This window comes from Ascaphus truei, chromosome 1 (genome assembly GCF_040206685.1).
Source record: "Ascaphus truei isolate aAscTru1 chromosome 1, aAscTru1.hap1, whole genome shotgun sequence".
Taxonomy (NCBI): domain Eukaryota; kingdom Metazoa; phylum Chordata; class Amphibia; order Anura; family Ascaphidae; genus Ascaphus; species Ascaphus truei.
Genome location: NC_134483.1, coordinates 410,674,010 through 410,697,417, shown reverse-complemented (window position 1 = coordinate 410,697,417; position 23,408 = coordinate 410,674,010). Strand labels below are relative to the sequence as shown.

The 23,408-nt window shown below is 40.6% G+C and overlaps 1 protein-coding gene across 1 annotated transcript in view; it reads left to right on the top strand.

Annotated features, from left to right (window-relative positions):
* ARHGAP10 (Rho GTPase activating protein 10) overlaps positions 1 to 23,408 on the top strand; it is a 267,627-nt gene that overhangs the window by 110,438 nt on the left and 133,781 nt on the right. The window contains exons 6-11 of the mRNA XM_075611566.1: positions 311 to 421; positions 1,743 to 1,847; positions 11,458 to 11,587; positions 15,419 to 15,528; positions 16,555 to 16,649; positions 20,525 to 20,606. Of these exons, the coding sequence (XP_075467681.1) occupies positions 311 to 421; positions 1,743 to 1,847; positions 11,458 to 11,587; positions 15,419 to 15,528; positions 16,555 to 16,649; positions 20,525 to 20,606 (633 nt within the window). The remainder of the gene's footprint in view (positions 1 to 310; positions 422 to 1,742; positions 1,848 to 11,457; positions 11,588 to 15,418; positions 15,529 to 16,554; positions 16,650 to 20,524; positions 20,607 to 23,408) is intronic.

Genomic DNA, 23,408 nt, shown 5'->3' with positions numbered 1-23,408 from the left:
TTCGTATTTATGAATAATTTACAACACAATTATTGGTATCTTAAATACTTTATTGTACAATGCATATAATTGTACATTATTTCTAACGCGATCCGCTTGTAACGCGATGCGATTCTTTGGACCCCAAGAACAGCGTTATATGGGGGTTGAGCTGTATTTATATTATATACATAGACATTACTTACATTGCTGGGGAGGTGGAAATATATTCCTTAAAGAATATGGCATGAAATGTACGCTGTGTGGTTATTTTGGATCTTCATCCAGTAGTGTGTGTTATTTTTTTTGTTTGTTTTTTTAATCCATGTAGGCAGATGTCCAAGTGGAACAGACTCGGCAACATTTCTATGAGCTGTCGCTTGAATATGTGTGTAAACTGCAGGAAATACAGGAGCGGAAAAAGTTTGAGTTTGTGGAACCTGTGAGTAAAGACAAACGTATATGGAGAATGAAAGACTCAAGAAGCAGTATCATCCATTCTTCTGCAGTAGCTCCCACTTGGATCCTGTGGTTGTGAAGTTTATGATTAAACTTTTGCAAACCAGAAAAATAAGAGCATGGACCAACATACTGTATGCAAGTATTTATTCTGGTCAAAACAATGAAGCACTTGGCAATGCATACTGACATTTTCAACTTAAGATGTCTTGCCTATTAAACCTTACAGAAATGTGCTGCAGATAAACTGTTAAAGTGAATCACTATCACTTTGGTAGGAAATTTGAAAGAAGTGGATCAGAGCGCCTAAAGAGTTATGGGATGAAAAAGTACAGGCTTTTCAAATATACACAGGATGCAATATTTATAAGGCAGTACCAAATTGCGAGGCATCTTACAGCCCATTCAAGTGAATGGACCATAAGGTCCCTTACACAGCTTAATAACAGTAAATATGGTCCTTTGTATGCAGTCCAATTGCGTCAATCATGAGTAGTGGCTGGCATTAGGTTGTACACATTTTGAGGTAGGGTTGTATAGTCCTTGGGGAATTCTACTATGTATAATTTTTCTGTGTATGTGGGCAGCACTTTGCAAATACACGCGAGATTACTATTGTCACTGTAGCGCATAGCAAGAATGTTTTTTCCTTTAGTTTACTTGGTATAGTGTTTATACCAGCTTAGTTATATGGCCCCTATTCTGTATTGTGGGATAACACACATTTACTGGGGTTCTCTGAGGCATAGCTGCTATGGTCCACACTTGACTCTAATTACAGAGATCATTTCCTTTTAAAATTGTTGATGGTGAGCACCTTTACTAATCATAGCCACCAGGCGGCAGCAAATTCTGAGCACGTGCACGATTACCTATATAATTCTTTCTGGGAGTCTAAAATGGCTGCTGGTAAGGCTTTATTGCGGGTGAACAAGTCACCAGTGGTTATGTCATTGGAATACAAGTGGATTGACAGGGGCAGATCCACAGACATTGCAATTGGTTCGCCTTCAAGAAAGTGTGTTTGGCAATCGCAGTAGACTTCCATCAATTCTTAAAATATATGGTATTGGGCACTGAATGGAATAAAAAAAATCAGTGCCACTTCTAAATTGTTAACCGCACTTTATTTGGTGTACATTAAACAATGCTCTGTGTATCCATGAAATTGTGGGAACACTTGTTGCTCTGTGTGGTAGGTTTTTTTTTCGGAGCAGGTTTTAGACAAAAAAAACCTCCTTGAAATATGGACATGTAACGTCAAACTTTCCCAGAAGTGAGATGTATTTTCTTCTCCCCTTTAGATGCTGGCGTTCTTTCAAGGGATTTTTACATTCTACCACCAGGGGTATGAACTTGCTAAGGATTTTAACCACTACAAACTGGAGTTACAAATCAACATTCAGAATGTAAGTGTAATTGCGGCTTGCACTGGGAAATACATTACGAGACATGTTAACACCTTTTCAAAGTGGGTTTTTGTTTTGAACGTAGTTCTGTTTTGGTTGCTAATTCTGAATAGTGAAGATGTCTGCTAGCTTCAATGTTCAGCTGATTATACTAAAATAATGAATGCTTATATACTCCGTTATTTCTTATCACAATACGGTGTATTAACTGCCGTTCATAGTAGACTGTGGGTTGAATGACATCTTTGAAAAGGGGGGCAATTTAGTGATAATTACAAATCTACTTCAAGAATACTCGATATCCCCCCACCCTCCTTCGCCCAGCTGTCATCAGAGCCCCCTGCTTGGCTCACCAATTCCCCCTTCCAAGTTCACGGACCATCACCAGCTCCCAAACCCCCTTGTCCGCCTCCCTGCCCCCTCCCCCCACTAATACTGTGACTAATTAGACTGTAAGCTCCTCGGGGGAGGGACTCCTCTTCCTTAATGTTACTTTTATGTCTAAAGCACTTATTTCCATGATCTGTTATTTATATTATCTGTTTATTTGATTACCACATGTATTACTACTGTGAAGCGCTATGTACATTAATGGCGCTATATAAATAAAGACATACACTACAATACAATACCACTGGGCTGTTTGACCCCCTGCAAGTGCCAGCCTGACAGTTTAAAGTAGGAAACCCTCTATAAATCTCCCTATGATTTTCATCTGTGCTCTCCCCTTTGCCCCCAATGATTTCCCCATGATTTCCCTCTGTTCTCCCTCTGTTATTTCCCATGATTGCCTACTGTGGCACCCCTGTGTTTGTGACTGTGGGACCGGTGGGCTTGCACAAATATCACACACACCACCACATTTGCTACACACAGCCTGTTTGGGGAAATTTGGATGCAATCAGCTGTTTTATCTTTATAGATCTATTCATAATAATAGTCCAAAGGTTGCGTGATGAATCATGCCATAAATATCACAAGGAGTGACCTCTGCTGCTGCACATGGTGCATGCCAACACCCAGTGCCGCCTACAGCTCTGTGTCCTCAGCCGTACAAGTTGGGGGAAGGGGGGGGGGAGAGTGGGGGCGGCATTTCAGGCCGCTCATTATAGTGCGGGATTAAAATGTTCCAAGGTACTGGATTAAAGGCACAATATGACGCAGTTGTGATACATGGCGTATCTGCAAGAACTCAGAGCCAGTTACAGCTAGAACACATTAAGACGCAGTGAATGTAAAACACATCACTTTTTCTTGTTGCGTAAGAAGCTTTGTGAAATTTTGGTTCTAACTTAAATTTTTTATTTATTTCGTCATTGTTCTTTCGTGTGTGTGTGTGTGTGTGTGTGTGTGTGTGTGTGTCTGTGTCGGTCTTCTTTCTCGTACCAATACCCCCACACTGCTGGAACAATTTACAGGAGTCCCTCAAATCTACTTCCTGCCTAAGTTCCTTAGACAGATTTCCTGGGGTTCAGGACCCCCACTCTCTTCCCCTGGCCATACACATTTCTCCCCCCCATAATACACATACAATACCCCCCCCCCACATGCAGACACCACTGCACCCCCTCCAAATGCAGACGCTACTACCCCCTAGATACACACACCACCATTACTTCCCCCCCCCTGATACACACACCATTACTACTCCCTCCTCCCCAGATACACACACCACCACTACCCCCCCACCCTCCCTAGATACAATTGCCACTTACCTTCTCGTTGTTGCCGCTGGGCCCCGGCTCTCCCCAGCTGCTTCCTGCCTTTTTCCCGTCATAAGCTGGGCCTGACTTTAGTGTCCGCCCAGCTTCTGGCGCGCACCTGGCGCAGGAGAAAGGCCCGGCGTGGGAAGAGGCAGACAGCATCTAGAGAGAGCCGGCCCCCCGATGGTGGGAGCTGGACGCAGAAGTTGGGCCTGACCTCTGGCTGTGCTCAACTTGGAGGGCTGGCTGGCCAGGCCCCGCGCAGCCTCCGGGCCCGGGACTCTTGTCCCTGTTCTTTCACCCCTGTCGACGGCCCTGTTGTCAACTTTACATTGTGGCCAGGGCACACTTGAAAATGAGAAGTAACTCTCAACATGTCCTGTCCTGACTTGATTACTGTAGAATATGAAGGAGAGAAGGAACCCAATATAGCACTCAGGTTCACACTCTGGTGGTGAGTGAATGATTTAAAAACATAATCTTTATTAATCAACAAATATAAAATATTGGTCGAACGACGTACTAAGGGTGGGTTGATCCTAAATAAAGAACATCATAATGGCTCTGGATCAAAATAATTAGTGTGTGCCAGATGATTTTAATAAACCACTGGTACTGAGTTCACACAGTATTCCTGATGCGGACCTGTGTGGTAGGTGATTATTCCAGGTGTGTCCGGGTAAGTACTGAGATAGCAGGTCACAGAGGTATAATATATAAGGTACTTGATGGTAAGCGTGACCTAACTGATAGACATAAAAAACAAATACATTATGTATATCAGTGGTAGTATAGTGCAATCAGCTAAGCTCCTCAATGGAGAAGTGTGTGTGCCCCTATCAGTGTCAGAATGACCTAAGGTTAACCCTCTGCGTACTATACTTCAGGGGTGTGTGGACCTATATACCAGCGTGGTAGGAGTCAGAGGTAAATATCCTGACTAAGGTCATAAGGGTCAGTAACCACAATCTGGGAGACACTGTTGATGGGGGGCAGGCTGGTGACTCACAATAAACAGAGTGATTTTTATTGAAGCTGAAGGAACCTCACGGATGGTATGCAGCACCCCAACACTGCAGGGCAGCTGCAGTGTGCTGAAGGTACGTTCCCTCAGTACTGTTATGCCGGAACACTATCCCTATAAACACCTTCAGGAGGCTAAGAGTGACCGTCGGGGCACTTTTGTCCTGTATTAAAATTCTTTCTGACTTGATTACTGCAACTTTTTCCTTGTTGGCATTCCCCTCATCTGCGAAACCCAACTCCAATCCATCCAAATGGTGATGCCAGACTTATCTACCTCACTCACTGCTCCACTCACTACGCAAATCCCTAGCTCTGACTTACAGAGCTCTCAATGATGCTGCCCCAACATACATCTCAGCCCTCACCCAAATATATCCCTAAATGCCCCCTATCTTCTGCCCATGATATCCACATCTCTTCCCACCTTACTACCTCCTCTCCCTCCCATCTACAAGACCTCTCCTGTGCTGCACCTTCTCTCTGGAATTTCCTACCACGCACCATCAAACTTTCCCCCAACCATTCAGACATTTAAAAACTCCCTCCATTTAAAGGCTTCCTGAAAGAGGTGAGTTATCTGGCATACCTCTAACATCCGCCCCCTTACCCACAGCCCTATTGGTACCATCTGTGCGGCTGAACCACATTCCAACCCGAGGCATATTCCATCCCAAAACGAGCAGCCACTTAACCTTTTGTTTCAACATTGTCTCTCTTTCCCTCTAGATCTCAGGAGCAGGGCCCTCATTACCTTTTGTATCCATTTGCACTTGTTTGTCCTTACTTGTAGGTCATTCTGTTGATAGAATTGATGTCACTGTGTACCCCCCATTGTACCACACTGCAGAATATGTTGGCGCTTTACAAATCGACCATAATAATAATTATAACCGAATGATGCTGGGAATAGAGCGCCTTCCAATCCTCTGCTGACATAGACAGAAATAGAGAAAGAGAGATTCCTTCTATGTATCTATCTTATATCTATCTTATCTATCAATCTGAAGTTAGACATAACTTCACACACCATACCAATATCATAGACCTGTAAAAAAAAATATATATTTATATTGTTCCCTGCTTTTATTCTTGGGCGCCTTTGCTCATTTGCGGGAAAATTAGGAAATGGCTTAACTCTTTTTTAAGGATGAGAATGGGGGGCGGGCGCGAGAATTCCTCCACCTCACAGCTGACAATGGGATAGGTTCTAAAATGTGTTAGTTTTCCGTTGTGTATTGAAACCTAATCACACCTTAGATCTTTTATGTGCACAACATAATGTAGCCCCCTTTCCCTATACCTAAGGGAAACTACGTGTGCTGCTGTATCTGTTTGCTCACAGGAAGCTTATGGAAAACAAAATACCCGGGCGCTACCTGTATGTATAATAAGTACGGGATATAGGTATAATAACAACCTTAGAAGTTGGTAAGGTAGCCCTCCGCTTCTTTTTCTCCTCCTGTGACTCAAACAACCCCAAAAAAGGATCTACCCAGGATCCTTAATAATAGAGGAAATAAGAGAAAGAGATGGGGGAGCACAGGTGGAAGGGTGAAATGTAATACAGTATGGTTCAGGTGTGTTAGACTCTGAAGCAATAAAGGTGGGGTTTTAGAAGTGTGTAATAATTCTTAACACTCACACGGCCTTGTGCAAATGCTGTCGCATCAAGTTATCTTTAGGTCTTCTCTCTGTCTTGTAAATTCGTTCTCCACTTTGCGTCTGCGCTCTTCTTCTCTTCTTCTTTGGTGTGGTATCACCCTCGGGATAAATGAATAAACATATAAGCAGAAAGCATTCACAATATTATGATGTTTCAAGGGATACAAACAGGGTTAGAATATACTACAAACACTCACACGGGCATGTGTGAGTGCACTCTTTGGGGTGGCTTCTTTGGACTCCAGGAGACAGTCCCGCTTCTCCAATAGAGTTTTAAAAGGTCTATGATCAAAACACAAATATGTGTCAAGTGATGGGAAATAAATAACAGGGTATTGCTACTCACACGGCCAAGTGTGAGTACACATTTGGAATGGTATCTTTTATTGATCCTCCTGTAGTCCCCGGATCGGAATTCAAAGCGGGGTGGGGTGGTGATTTCTCACTCCAGAGTGATAAATGAAGGTTTATAACCCAGAAGGTAAAAGCCAAAGAATTTATTCAAACAAATCTAAAAAAATCAAAAAACAACACCGCTAACTCAACAAGTGAGCTGCGCTGTGGCAATAGTAAAAAGCCAGTCTTTAGGGAATATAGTGCAGGACTCGTGGTATTGCAGCAACCTCCCTCCGCGTCCGGATGTAGCGCTGCGCTTCCCGTGTCCCACTCCCGACGGTGGCTACAAAGGTTCAAAACGTCTGGGGGATTTTGAGCTACGCGTTTCGCCCTACATCCGGACGCAGAGGGAGGTTGCTGCAATACCACGTGTCCTGCACTATATTCCCTAAAGACTGGCTTTTTACTATTGCCACAGCGCAGCTCACTTGTTGAGTTAGCGGTGTTGTTTTTTGATTTTTTTAGATTTGTTTGAATAAATTCTTTGGCTTTTACCTTCTGGGTTATAAACCTTCATTTATCACTCTGGAGTGAGAAATCACCACCCCACCCCGCTTTGAATTCCGATCCGGGGACTACAGGAGGAGCAACAAAGATACCATTCCAAGTGTGTACTCACACTTGGCCGTGTGAGTAGCAATACCCTGTTATTTATTTCCCATCACTTGACACATATTTGTGTTTTGATCATAGACCTTTTAAAACTCTATTGGAGAAGCGGGACTGTCTCCTGGAGTCCAAAGAAGCCACCCCAAAGAGTGCACTCACACATGCCCGTGTGAGTGTTTGTATATTCTAACCCTGTTTGTATCCCTTGAAACATCATAATATTGTGAATGCTTTCTGCTTATATGTTTATTCATTTGTCCCGAGGGTGATACCACACCAAAGAAGAAGGAGAAGAAGAGCGCAGACGCAAAGTGGAGAACGAATTTACAAGACAGAGAGGAGAAGACCTAAAGATACCTTGATGCGACAGCATTTGCACAAGGCCGTGTGAGTGTTAAGAATTATTACACACTTCTAAAACCCCACCTTTATTGCTTCAGAGTCTAACACACCTGAACCATACTGTATTACATTTCACCCTTCCACCTGTGCTCCCCCATCTCTTTCTCTTGTTTGCTCACAGGAAGCCTAAGCATCCGCCGCTGGGAGCCTGGGGTGAGCTCTATCTCTTTATCAGCGCAGCGCCTTCACCTATGAGAGATCCCAGCGTGGGCGGGATAACCCCTCACAGGAACCAATACACAGTAATGAATAATACACGCACAATGTATATAACTAGTCTGTACTGTACACACACTAACATAAACAACCACATAGAATAACAGTACTCCTGTACCCACAGTGTACACCCAATGACCCAACCGTGGAGGTTCCCTCAAAGTACTGAAGGTGCAGTGGCACCAATACGCCTGGTGTCCTTCCCAGCAAGTCCCACCCAAATGTGAGGTTGCTGTGAACCGCTGGTGCACGTGTGTACCCTCATGGGCACTCCTGTACCGAGGTGCATCTATCGGATAAGGAAGTCAGGTCCCACGCCGCGGTGCCTCCGACACTAATCCCCTCACTACTTAGGGTCCTGATCCTCCTCACGAGGTGAGCTCCAGCAGGAGGGTCTCACCCGAATGTCTCAGGATCCTGTGTCCTGGTCCCAGACCGCAGAGCAACGCGTGGTCGTCCGGTCACTGGTGTAACAGCACTACTATACACTAAGGGGAAGTGTCTCTATCTGGGGCCTACCCTGCAACACTCCGCTGGGATGACTCAGGCTTAGGCTTGCCCCTTAGACCCTAAGGCTAGTCAGAACCAACGCTAACACCACCCTTACTCCTATTACTAGTTTTAAATACCTGGGCATATGGTTTGACTCCCACTTAACATTCGGAATGCACATTGATACCCTGACATCCAAAACCTATGCCAAACTAGGTGTACTTCACAGGAACAAATCCTCCCTAAGCCTGCTGGTTAGAAAGTGTATCGCACAGCAGATGCTAATGCCAATTATAGACTATGGAGACATAGTATATGGCTCGGCTCCTCAAACCCACCTTGGCAAACTTGACACCCTCTACAATTCAATTTGTCGTTTTGTTCTCCAATGCAACTATAACACACTTCACTGAGAAATGCTCAAAGAACTAGATTGGTCATCACTCGAGTCTAGGCGCAAAGTTCACCTTTCCTGTCTTACCTTCAAATACTTTCTGGGCAAGCTACCCATCTACCTGAACAAGCTCCTCACCCCTACCACATGCAGCACTTATCATCTGAGATCTGACTCCAAAAGACTGTTCGTGGTCCCAAGGTTAAGCAAAGTATCCGGACGTTCCTCCTTCTCCTTCCGTGCACCCCAAAACTGTAACAACCTACCAGAGACTCTCACATCCACCACCAGTTTAACTTCTTTCAAATCTAAGGCTGTCTCACACTTTAATCTGGTCTGTAACTGTTACATACGCCTATAATATATATTTTCTTTAACTGTGCACGCAATGTCTTGTATATAATGTATAACCCTGTTCATTTATGTAACTGTACTTGTAACCATGTATTATTTGTCATATTAACTATGCCCAGGACATACTTGAAAACGAGAGGTAACTCTCAGTGTATTACTTCCTGGTAAAACATTTTATAAATAAATAGTCCAGGGACACTACCTGCTATCTTCTCGCCTTCCGGACGACTGCCTCACAGGCTTTTCGCGCACAGAGGATATCCCCTTCCTCCTGCCTGGGTGACTCCTATTTGTTGGGCTCTCCAATGTGGTATTCCCTACCTCCAGAGGATCCTGAGACTTGTAGTCCCGCGCAGCGTCTTACGGAGCTGTCTTAATATGGCCGCCGCACACTGCGCATGCGCGCCTGCCCAAGATGGCCACCCCTGCACTCCCGATGATGCGTGGAGCTCTGGCGGCAACCCAGCAGCTCCCTCTCACAGGAGGTATGGAGGGGGACTCTGCTACAATAATTTATCATTTATTTGATAAACGTTGAGTTTTAGTGTGAGAAGTGGTATAATGCACTAATGATGCATTAATTTCCATTCAATTGCTCTGGCAGAAACGGAGTTAAGAATATTTTGATATTCTATTTGAATACTATAGTATAACTTGTTCATTTATGGCACAGCAATAATGTTCCGCCCTCTTTCTGGAGAGAAGGATTTGTTATAATTGTGACTAGACACTGCCACCTTGAGGCAGTTTGACAAAATGCAGCTTATTCAGCAAGGTTATATTTCATGTTCAAGTTCTTGTGCCACATTCAGCTAGTTGAGCAAACAGGAATGTTGATCATTAGCAAAAATCCCGATAAAATGAACCTCATTAAATGCACAAACACAGTTAAAATTCCACATGGTTTAATTTAATATATTCTGCTGTTTTTTCAAGATTCTTCTTCGATAAGCGGGATCTTGAGTAGCTAATCACAACCAATACTGAATGTAGTTTTAGGATAGATTGGCTCATTGATAAGATGCATAGCTGGGAAGTACCTGCTAGTTTTAGAGGAGAACTACTGTATTCTCCACCAAAGCTCAAATGAACAACCAAGAATGATTTTATTCTGAGGTGTACAGGTTGCTGGTATCCAGCTGTTCTTTCCCGTTTCTAATAGATGCTCAGGGAACTTCTTCTTATAGAGTAGTTTGACACCTAAACATCCCCTGATGAGCCCACAATTTTAGGCTTGTTTACCATGAACATGATTTGCTATTTTAGGCTAAAAACAAGTCGTGCTTGGTCATTCACTAAAAATAAACTTGGTTTAACCCTTTTCCTATGGTGGAGGCTAACGGTGTTGCATTCTTTACTTATTTTGATGCGAGGAAGGTTTAAATGGAGTTTTTACAATGGTTTGCTGGCCTTTTTGGCCGTGAAAAGGTTACGAGGTGCACTTAATGCAACAACCCCCCCACCCAAACTCTAAGTTTAACAACTATGATCGTATCTTGCCCCTTAAGCATTTTCTGCTCTTGATTTTCTTTATACAATTTTTTTTTTTTTTATATCCTGTTTTTCTCCATTTCTAGCACCTGGCGTTAACATGACGACCTTCGCACTGCAGCGGGCTCTGGGGAGATCTAAAACGCGAACTTAAAAAATAAAAAAACATGTATTACCAGGGTGGAAACCGGGTTGTCTCCATAGCTGAAAGATGCTATTTCCAGCTCTGGGAAGCCCCAGCTCCCAACATACTTACTAGTAAAAGTAGTGCGCTCTGTCCCCTCCAGTGGAAACAAAATGGTGGTTGAAATCTCCCTGTGTTGCGGGGGCTGAAAGAAGGCGCAATGTCATCCATTGTGACTTTCTATTAGTCATGTAATACGGGGCCTTTATATACCAGGTACTACTTTTACTGGTAAGTATCTCTGGAACTGTGGGGTCCCTGAAGCTAAAATGAATGGGATTCAGATCCGGGGACTCCCTGCTTCCGTCCTGGTGCATAAAAAGGGGGGAGCAGCAGGGAGAAATGATGCTTGGGGAGGGTGTGTGTGTGTGTGTGTGTGTGTGTGTGTGTGCACGTGCGCTAGGGGGAGAAGGAGCGTAAGGAGGAGAGTGAGGTGGGAGAGAGACGGGGAGGAGGGGGAGTGATACGGGGGTGGGGGGCAAGAGACAGGGGGTGAGGATTGGGGTTTCAAAATCGAATTCTGGGGTTCCCTAACCAAAAAAAGTTGAAAACCACTGCAATAGAATATCATTCTACTCATGCAGCAGGATAGAGGCTTTCTAAGCATTACAGATGTTTACTTTTTCTTATGCGACGAATCTGACATTGAATTAATCCATTCTTCTTTTTATTGTATTAAAGACACGGAATCGCTTTGAAGGAACGAGGTCAGAGGTTGAAGAACTCAAGAACAAAATCCGCCAAGACCCACAGGAACACAAAAGAGCCAGCCCGTTTACAATGGAAGGATATCTCTATGTGCAGGAGAAACGTAAGACCCACTTCTGTCCAATCTCATCCTGCTGTCTGAATATTATTCATTCCGGAGCGGGAAGAAGAATGTCTTCCCATAAAATAGAATGATGTAGTTGTGTACACGGGGAACAAACCCATGTGACCTTCCCCAAGTAACATCTGTAATAGTGGGTATGTCCACTTGGCGCAACACAGCCAACCCCCCCCCCCTTTTTTTTTTGTTACAGATAATATATATTTTATATTTATATAATTAATATTTTTATCTTTGCTCATTTATTCAGGTTTTTTCCCCCCACCTTATGTGAAAACATTCTAATAATTATAGGCAGTCATAAAATGTTGTCCACAGTTTCTAACTGCTTTTCTATTTCTTTTGTTTTCCACCGTTTTTTATTTTTTTCCTTCTGAAAACATAGAGAAACGAAACAGATTGTAGAGTTTGCTTCCACTTACTTTGATCTCTGCAGTTTTTCAAGGAAAGACTGTACCAGGTGTACAGTATGTCAGCAATTTCTCAAGGTGACATTATTCCTGTTATTTTGGCAAATACAGCAACTGTAGAGAAATTTGCTGACCTCAATATAATGTTAAAGCGGCAAAATGTGAAAAATGCTGTGGGGTTTTTTTTTTCTTCAAATAGATCAATTCTGTAGTATTATATAATACTGTCTGCATTTTTTTTAACTCCTAATGCCATTTTTTTTTTAATGTACTGAGAATCCTTTGATTGCTACAGCAGCTATTTGGGAAGTCATTGTCACGGGGACCAGGTCAATTACACCAGGGATTAGTACACTAGACAGATCTGCAGAGTTCAACATAAGTGAATGTATTGGAAAAAATGTCCACAAACCTCCAGTACATAAAACACACTCGCCCAGCTGGAGGTAATTGGGGGAACGTCCTGAAGCCCTAGGTTCAGGGACCTCCATCTGGAAGCTTGCCCCCCAATACACGTGCCCAACTTGCCCTTGGTAGTATGGGCAGCACTGCCTTGCTCTCTGCTAGCTAGCAGTTTTAAATTCCCGCTGTTGCTTCTTTCCAAACAGCTCAGGCTGCACATACAGACTGCAGCTCCACTGGATGCTCCAGAGCCCTGTTCTGGGTCTCCGTGGTTCCTTCTGCTGCCTCCTTGTCAGCTCTTTCAGCTCTGTCAGCACACAGCCTTCACAAAGGCTATCAGGTCCAGAATGCCGCTCTTGAGGCTGGGGAAAAAGGAGTATTTTCACCCCTGTCCCAATCGGAGAGATGCCAGCTAGTCTGGGTAGGAACATTAGTCCTGGTCTCTGCACATAGCCCCAGACCTGGTTGATGAGATTACTGGGGTTGAAGGTGGGCCAGGAAGCCCAAAATGGTATGCCCAAATATTGTCATTCATATTCTTGCAGAACAAGTCTACTCAGCAGGTGGTCGACCTCTTCCTCAACAGTGGGCCTAATCCCATCAGTGTCCAGGCCTACAATACCAAACTCTGATGTGATTACAGCTCCTTTTGCAAGAGAGAGTTAACCCCTGCATGTTCACCCTCTTAAACAGAGATGTACATCACTGTTTTACATACTTTAGGAATAATATATATAGAACTGGTACAATAAATTGTACATACATAAATAAATCCATCATGTAAAATGTCCTTATTTCTCTTTCTTCGATTAACCCAGCACCATAGTACACAGCACTCTGGTCTCTTCACATAAAAAGAAACATTTGGTTTGAAGATAAATATTCACTCATTATGATGTTAAACCTTTTGTCTTTCATCTCGGTGTTATACCATCTTTCTGGTGTAATCCCTCTATCCTCCTCCTGGTGTAATCCTTCTGTTCTGTCACTCATGGCTACCCCTGCTAGATATTTATCCAGATAATATCCCTTAGTCAGCTCTTGCTATCTAATTCTATTACCCGATAAGGTCCTTCAGTTTCAAACTGACGTCACATCTGATAAGGAACTTCCCACGCCTCCATACAGAGAATAACCTAATATGGCATGTCTTCTCGGAAAGATCCAACCTAATGGCATTGCCTCTTCTGGTTGCATCAGCTCTAACCACGTCACTCAAATGTCACCCGCAGAGCTTCACTAAAGAGAACTTAGTACAGCTGCACTATAACTAAACGTAACTGAATCTGTCAGAAGATACCAATTTAAATATTAGAATATCATATGCGATATAATATGAACTGTAAAGAGAACCGTTGCAAATATACTATATACTTGGCATTTTGTCTTCATACCGGATTCATACATATTACAATATAATAATATCACTGAACTGGATTTCTATCATATCATTGACAGGTATGGAGGATGGTGGGCTTAACCTTAAGCATAGCCAAATCTACCCCTACCGTCAGTCATGTCCACTTCTGCTTTTGAAACAGGCTTTGACACACACCTTTGCGAGCTCTCGCCTTTGGCAACAAAGGATCACCAACCGATCTGACTGTCTGACTATCTATCTCTCAAAGCTGTAACAATAATGTTACACTTAGTAATATAATGTTACATAGCTGCAGCATTTCACAGACTGCAGCACAAAATTAGAAGGGGCCATTATGTTAGGCACAGTAAAGGTTTTTACAGATTTATAACAGGAGCACCAAACAATTGCCAGCCTAGATGAGAATGTAGAATGATACATTGTCACATGCTTTACATATTCAAATAAGAAGAAAACAGAAATGTAGTATTTCTGCTTTAAGGCTAACTGTAACATATGCTTTTGATACCAACTTGGGCAAAAATGTTATAGCAAAACATTGTTTTGTTTTCCAATGTAAATATTGTCAAAATAAGATGTTGTATGAAGGGCTATACATTTGTAGATTAATAGTACGTCCATATAAAAGCAGTAGAAACTATTCTGACGTCCTTTTACAAGTGTGGTTCTATACTTTGATCACATCACACTGCTTTGGCATTTTTACATTCTTAAATTACATATCCCACTGTATACATATCTAGTCATATTCTGTAAACAATAACATATTTGTTATTTGTGCAGGGACTCCTCTTTCTTAAAGCTGCAGTTCAGTCAATATCCTGCATGTGTGTTTTTTTTAATAAATCGGTTCTGTAGTAAGAAAAAATACTTTTAGCATTTTTTGTTTTAAAAACAACAACTTTGAAAGACCAATTTTCTTGTATTCTATTTTAACAAGCATTTGCTAAGGCACTGCCCCTTCATGTCCTGTCACAAGCCCTGGCACACCCCTTTGTCAGCCCTGCCCTCCCTCTAGCACATGTCAGTGCAGGAGTGCTCATGAATATTCATGAGCTTCCACTGAAAGACGGAAGCAAATAAAAACATATGCCAGCTCTAATTATGTCACCAAATTTCGCCGATCAATACATGGAGAACAAATTGACCTGCAGCTATGCAGTTCTTTGGGTAAGTAGAGATTGCCCACATGAAACTATTGAAGTAAAAAAATAAATTAAAAAAAAAAAACTGAACTGCAGCTTTAATGTTACTTTTATGTCTGAAGCACTAATCCCATTACCTGTTATTTATATTATCTGTTATTTATTTGATTACCCTGTGTATTACTACCGTGAATTGCTATGTACATTAATGGCGCTATATAAATAAAGATATACAATACAATAGCATGATATAGATTAAATCCCCTTTTGGTTAATTTGATGTCCGTTACAATTGTGCAGTAAATGTCAATGGACATGTACATTCCTGGCAGCTGAAGACAACATAGCAAGTTTAATATTTAACATAATTTACAGTGTTTAATGTTTATTTGATTTTTTTTTTTTTTTTTTAGAAGTCTACTCCTAACATATCTACCTGGGTTAATTTACTCTTTTTTTAAAATTTTTATTTAAGGACCTGCACCCTTTGGCTCAAGCTGGGTAAAACACTACTGCATGTACAAGAAGGAGTCAAAGACGTTTACAATGTTCCCCTATGAGCACAAATCAGGAGGCGGCAAAATTGTGAGTATACTCAAAATGGCAATGTGTGCGCAAAGGTTAAAACGTAATCCTCCCCTGCAAGAGGGGCTCTCTGGATTATAATGTGTATTCTCTTCCTAATCTGCTTGATTAATACGCCCTGTTTTCAGTCTACCAGCCAGTAAAAGTTTTGCTTGAAAATAACGTATTTCCTAAAACTCAGGTTGCATATTTGTGCACTTGACCTGAGATTTTTTTTTTAGGTTGTTCTTGAGTGATCAGTCATAAACAAGCTTCCCTTAATAGAAAAGCTTCCCTATTGATTTCAAATGTATTGTTTGTTTTTCCTTGCTTGTATAAAGAGTATTTATTTGGCATCTCTGTCTAGACAAACGTGATGAGCAAACAAGCTGATTTTGCCTCTTTAGATACTGTAAGATGGGTTAGTGACACAGCTTGAGAGAAGCCGGGATGTAAAGCATTTACTGAAGCCATTTACCATTATAAATGCTAATAATTGTTACGCATCTCTGCAGATGCAATCAATAATTGTGAAGTGAATAACCTTCCTTATAACATACGCTATGCTTAAAGGTAACATTGGTAGAACCAACAAATATTGATGCCAAACGAATAAGGAGTTTGCATTTATTTATATTGACAGTTATACATGAATAATAATGTTAAGTAGGTTTCACCACATATTTACTGAGCGGTGCTATTGCATTGTTCCGCTGAATGTTCCAGAAGGGGGTCTTCCTGTGCTGTAAGGGTTCTTGGGGGGGTGGGAGGGAATAGCACCACTTAGTAAAAATGCCTCCAAATGTTTACACGTTTTGTGTTTTGTATGAGAATTAGACAAGTGCAATTGTTTTCCCCAAGGCTTGGTTATAGGTTCATGGGAAACAAAATCTAGTGTCTGTTCGTCGACTGACCTGCTAGTAAGTTTTTCCGAGGAGCACATGAAGCTCCTCCCCCTCCCCCCCATATGCATGTTTGTTTACATTTGAAATTGAAAAATATATGTATCAGTCTTATTGATAATTCATTGTCTTTTCTTTTTGATAGGGTGAAGGAGAGAACTTTATACTCAAATATTGCACTAAAAGGAGTACAGACACGGTAGACAGGAGATTCTGTTTTGACGTTGAAGCTGTGGAGAGGTAATTTACATGATTACTTCATGTGATTTAATTTTCTATATTTAACAGAGTATTAAATTATTGTATTAATTACAAAATGTAGAAATACATAACATGCACATCGCTGTTCTTAAAACCGAAATCCAGCCATTGTATTTGTACAGTGGGAACTAGGAGCAGAACTGTGCTATTCTCCATTCTAGATACCTCCTCAGTTCTTGAGGTATTTATTAGTGAATTTACCCGTGTTACTTAGGGTTGCAAAGTGTCCAATATTAAACCAGACTGTCCTGTATTAGGACACTGTCCAGTAAAACATTAGAGGTAATACTGGGCAATAATGTGTCTACCGGTATTAACTCTCTGGACATAGTGATCTGACAGGCATAGAGGGGCGAGGAATTTGCCCAAGCAGGGGGCTGGGCAGCTTCCTCCATTCTGATTGGCTGCATTACCCAGCAGCAGCCAATCAGGAGGAGGTGTGAGGAGCTTGGGGGTATGGCCAAAGAGGAGGAAGCGGCATGGAGAGGTGAGAGGGAGGGGTGTGTGCGTCTCAAGAACCCAGCACCTTTCACCATTGTGTCAAGTATTTTTGGAGAAGCCATCTGGTAATGTTACTTTCTGGTGTTTTTATTTATTTATTTTCTTTAGGGGATTTAAATGACCATCAAATAAGAATCCACAACTAATGACTTTGTGGTTTCCCATTGGCCTGTGGTAACCCCAAGATTTGGTGCCTATTTTCTCCTCTTATCCTGTAAAAGGTTTCCTAACAAGGAGCGCTCTTACAATCCGTGTACCCTTCATTCATGCACATAATCAATGCTAGTCCATAACAACTTGAGTCCTGCTCTCTAGACTTCTCTTCAGATAAAGATATCTCCATGTACTGTACATCTTCTTTATTTTTTATAATTATTTTTGACGGTTGGATGGCCCCTCACTACATATTACATATACGCTCATATAAACTTTGATTTTTGTATTTTTTAGGTGTGCAGCAGCTTTTTGTCTTTGCTATCATATTATTAATTTACATTGCCTGCTTTCATAAGTGGATTTGGTAAAAAGGATTCTAATATCATAAGTATGCCATACATGTAATGCTAAACCGTGACCAACTTGAACAGTATTTGCTTTAATTCTCACATATGCATCTACGAAAACGAGCACATATGTTTCTCTAAGCATAAGGCTACATTTCCTTCTGTTACATGTGTTAAGCATTTTAGTGCCTGTTGATGTTTATAGTACCTGGCACATAATGATATATGTTTTAAAAGAATGTAAAAGGGATTGTGACAAGTAAAAGTTTTACATTTTCATTGATACCTTAGAACTAATGATAGTGACAAAAGAGAATTATCATAAATGGAACCTTTTCAGGTTGGGCTAAATTTGTGAGTGGGGTATATCCAGGATCGTTATTGGGACCCCTGCTTTTTAACTTGTTTATTAATGACCTTGAGGTTGGCATAGAGAGCAAAGTCTCCATCTTTGCTGATGACACTAAATAGTGTAAGGTAGTAAAATGAGAGCTGGATGTAAATTCTCTCCAGAAGTATTTGGATAGACTGGAAACTTGGGTAGGTAAATGACAGATGAGGTTTAATACAGATGAATATAAGGTTATGCATTTGGGAAACAAGAATAAACAGACAACAGAAATTAAATGGGGTAAAATTAGGTAAATCCTTGATGGAGAAGGCATTAGGATTGCTTGTAGACAGCAGGCTTAGCAATAGTTCCCAATGTCAGGCCGTAGTTGCAAAGGCAAATAAGATCTGATCTTGCATGAAACAGGGTATAGATGAAAGGGAATTAAACATAATTATTAGAGCATTAGTAAGATCACACCTTGAATATGGAGCACAGTTGTGGGCATCCATTCATAAAAAAGACATGGAACTTGAATAAGTGCTGAGTAACGACCAAATTAATAAAGGGGATAGAAAATCTGACTTCTGAGGACAGGATAGCTAAATTAGATTTGTTTACATTAGAAAAGAGGCGTATAAGAGAGGATAGGATAACTATATACAAATATATTCCGGGTCAATACAAGGAGCTTTCAAAATAACTTATCCCAAGGGCAGTACAAACAACACAGGGTCATCCCTTAAGGTTGGAGGAAAGGAGATTTCACCAGCAACAAAGGAAAGGGCTCTTTACAGTAAGGGCTGTTACAATATGGAATTCATTACCCATGAAGACTGTGATGGCAGATACAATAGATATCTTAAAAAAAAAAAAAAAAAAAAAGATTGGACATCTTATTTTTAGCAAGGAAAGGTATACAGGGATTTACCAAATAAGTAAACCTGGGAAGGATGTTAATCCAGGGAGAAATCTGATTGCCAATTATTGGAGTCAGGAAGGAATTTATTTATTTTCTCCTTATGAGACATCATTGGATAATAAAAGTATGTTGTACAGACAGCACTACCGTACGTAAAGCTTTGATACAGATATATGTATGTTGTGGGTGTGCGGGAACAATGAACGGGAATGAGCGGGAATAAGTAAACTATAGAACACTCAAGGTGTTCCCAGCACTCAAAAAAAAAAAAAAAAACAAGAGAGCTAATAAAGCTTAAAAATAATATTATATATTCACAGAGAAAAAAAGACATGCTACAACATATGTAAATACAAAACAGGTGCTAAATGAAATGCAGGTTTAGAACCTGAAAGGTAGGAGGAAGAGGGAAGAGACACTGATTAAATTTAGTGGTGCAACCTCTTAAGTACAGAGGGGGAAGGTACAAGGTCTGAGCTCATGATTGGGCAGAACACAGGCCTCCTCCCACCTCCTCCCCTGTCACTCGAGAGCTGCTTACTGTGGAGAAAATCCCTGAATTGGTCCTGACACTGCCTGCACTGTTACTAGGGCGTACATGTCAGGGAGGGTAGACTGGTAGCCAAACCAGGTATGACTACACTGGCAAAACTATTACTTAAGGAAATATATGTGTAGATATTTATTCCAATAGGATACACATTTACACATGTATACCCTGGTTTATGAGAGTTATTGACACGATAGAGGTGGCTTCAATCAAATAAACAGAAATTTATTAGAATAGCAAAAAAATAGAACAATTAGACGTTGTACTAAATATACTTCCTTATAAGATTTTTACTTATTAGAGGCCTAACAAAACAATAAAATACATCCTATCTAACAATACATTGATTGTTAGGTCTTTCTGAGCTCTCCCTCCTGACTCTTCTAACTGACTGACTCTGTTTATATGTGTTTCTAAACCCATTGATCAACATGTAAGGGGATTCTGATTGGTTGAGGAAATATGCTCAAACTAAATTATGTGTGTGTTTCTTTGAAGTTGATGGGAATTCCTAGTAATACCTGATCCATCATATAATAATAATGAATGCTGGACAGGTCAACAAGTTCCCGGAGTTTGATCTCTGCTGGGAATGTGTATTTGTTTCCCTTGGGGTCTAAATGTTTATTCAAGAACACAAGTGGTGTTTGAAGTTCTTCAGAGCAAACAAAATAATGTTTATTACCAGGATGTGAAATAAACAAACCTTTTGTTGGTCAACTTTTCCTCACTTCTTGCATCTTAATGTAATATGTTCCAAGTGCAGCTAATATTGATATCAACTTAAAAGACCGTTTCTGATTCCTGCACAAAAGCAATTCTCTCGGGTAACACAGATATAACTTCATCTACTTATTTATTACATTAATTATCTCCATTTAAGGATGGATGGAAGAGGACCTCTGGAGTAGAGTTGTATGGGGAAAATACAATGCTATATTCTGCCATATACTGTATGTGACTTTTTTGGAATCTGGTACCTTTTAGGAATTCAAGACATGAGTCTGTGGCGTTTAGTGTGTAAACTTTTATGTATTGTTGTTTCAGGCCTGGAATTCTTGTTACTATGCAAGCCTTTTCAGAAGAAGATAAGGATGTGTGGATGGAAGTCTTGGATGGAAAAGAAGATGTAAGGACATTTAAAATATGTTTTTGTACATTATATAAGAATTGCAAAATGTGTAACCAGGATTATTTTATTTAGGTTATATTTTAGCATCTTCTTTTGTTGTCTAGTGACAGAAAAATCTAACGTTGTATATTAAACTCCTGACCAGTATGTCTTTCGTTTTATACATTCTTTGCAGCTCTGACAGTCAGATATCAGAAACTTGAATATTGCGTTTCTTGTATTTGACATAGATCTGTTTGCCAAAGTGACTTACACCACAACTCAAATAGTTGGTGGAGTGTTTCTTTTTAGGTAGCGCAATATTACAAGAAACTCCTTGTATTCTAGATATTATTTAGTACCAAATAGAATATCACTATTTGGCTAACTTGCCAAACTTCTGACTAATATGACAAAAATACAATAAAAAAAACGTTTCAAACCGTGTGAAATATTATGATTAGAAATATTTCTTCATGCATACTTGCCTAACTAGAATTAGTTAAACAATATGTTTTTAAGTACATACATTTGAATGAGTAAAATAATATTTGCTGTAGTGAATGGGTGACAAGGTGTTGTGACAGGGGTTGCTAATCCTGCCGACTACGCCAAATGTGTTGACCGGAAATACTTACTCAAAATGCTTGCTCGGATTGTTGATGTCACCCACTAGTACACACATGGTCACACCCACACCAATTGTTAGTAAAGTACTGTTTATTGAAATACTTTGCAGCGGACAGTATTAGGAGTCGTGATATCACCGAGAGGGAGAGGGGGGACGAGAGGGGCAACATACTCACAAAATCATTAACCTCTTTGAGTGCCAGCAACCTGACTAAAAAGAGGATGTATGCTGCTGCAGACAGAAGAAGAAAGTAAGCTGTCTGAAGCTCACAATAAAATATATACTGGACCATGCAAGCATAATTACAGCAACAATAGACATTTTTACTAAGACACCAAAATTCACCCATTATATACCTACAGTAGTGCTAACCCCTTACATGCCAAGCCATCAGAAACAAGACACACTTTCATTCGCCTTACTTTCCACTTGTTGGTTCTGAGGCCTAGTATGTTACTGAAAAAAAGAAACTGAACAAAAAAAACTTAACGAAATATTTGCACGTATGTATCATCAGAAACAGAATAGACTCCATTTTCCTTAAACAATCCTAGTTTGTGTTTGTTATAGTTACAAAAAATATTCAATAGGCAGCAGTTCTGCAATATCTTCTGTAACTTTTCTTTCACAACTGTCTGAAAATACCAGCTTATTGATTTCACATACATAGCCTGTTTGGAGTTTGCACTTTTAATTCCTTGTAGAGAAATGAATTGATTATATCACAACAGGTTAAACCGGTCCTGTATGTACCATTCTGTCCCTTCTTTATTCTCTAGTAGATTATTGATATTTAGTGGACCTTATGACTAATTTTTGCATCTTGTAGTTCCCTAGATACCTCCCATACCTGCTACTTTAACCATGGTCCCTATTCATTAGACTGTGACGTCAAAAGTTCCCAGTAAGAAAACCATAAGATCATATTGACTTGAAGGGGACTTGGTTTTTCCCCAAACAAGGGTTGTCAGCCTCACAACACATTGAATAGTGTGCTACTGCGCGTCCCCACCGCCTGTATCTATAGCTCAAGGATTTAAGTCACAAATTCAAGCAGTATTGGTAGGTGATACATGTTTGAGTGAGTGGAATTGAAGCAGCTGGTAAGACCTGTGAAACGGAGCTGAGTTATCTTCCCTGTCTCCATAGCATTCCTCTTCCAGAATATGTAAAATAATATATGAAGCGTAAAAGATAATGATGCCAACGGGACATCTTTGTTGCAAATGTAAATTTGGAATTCAATCCCCTCTTCACCCCGTATCAGTCAAACGTGGCAGGCCTACAGAACGTCTGCCTCCTGGCCACCATGGTTCCGAACAGGAGCCAAAATGAACTTGTTTGCCCTGGAGCAATAAAGTGACATATTGAAAGATGTAATCCTTTTCCCCAAACTCAAGGGCTGCAACTTAAATTCTTCAAACCAACTAAAGTGCTAGAAATATGTAAAGTTTCTTCTATATATTTTGTTTTCAATTTATTTAGCTTTGCCATATTGTAATGCTATTGATGAGGCATGTTTAACTCTTCATATAGATTTTTCTCCGCGCACTGAATTCTTAGCCATAGTAGAATGTTGTGAAAATTCCACGCATTGTTAATTCTGGGTACCGGTTTTCTCAATGCATGTTATTAGTCATTTTCTATTTAAAGCAGCCAAGAACGTGAAATCTTATGGGTGTTTTTTACCCTTAAATAAATCTGTTATGTAGTATTAGATATTGTGCCTTTTTCCCCCCAAACACTTAATGCCATTTTTAATAAGTTTTAAAGCATCCTTGGATTTCTATAGCAGGTTTTAGCCCACCTCCCCAGCAGTGCAAGATCTTTGCAACACTTTCCTATTTGTGATAATTTGTTGCCAATGTTTCCAACTGTAACAATAGGTAATGTTGCCTTCGTAATATAAGGTTACATTGTGGCTGCTCAGTTACACTGACTGTAGGATTGATTGAAACAGGCAGCCGTTATGTTAGGCACACAATCAGGATTTTTACAGATGTTTGCCATCTTAGGTAAGAATGTAGAATTATACATTGTCACATGCTTTATATATTAAAATAATAAAAAAAATAAAAAAGGAGTTAATGTAGTATTGCTGCTGTAATCATTTTGTAGAATATGTTGCTGAAAGTTGTGCACATTTCTTATCGTGGCTTTTGCACTTTCAGAGCATTATGTTTTATTCG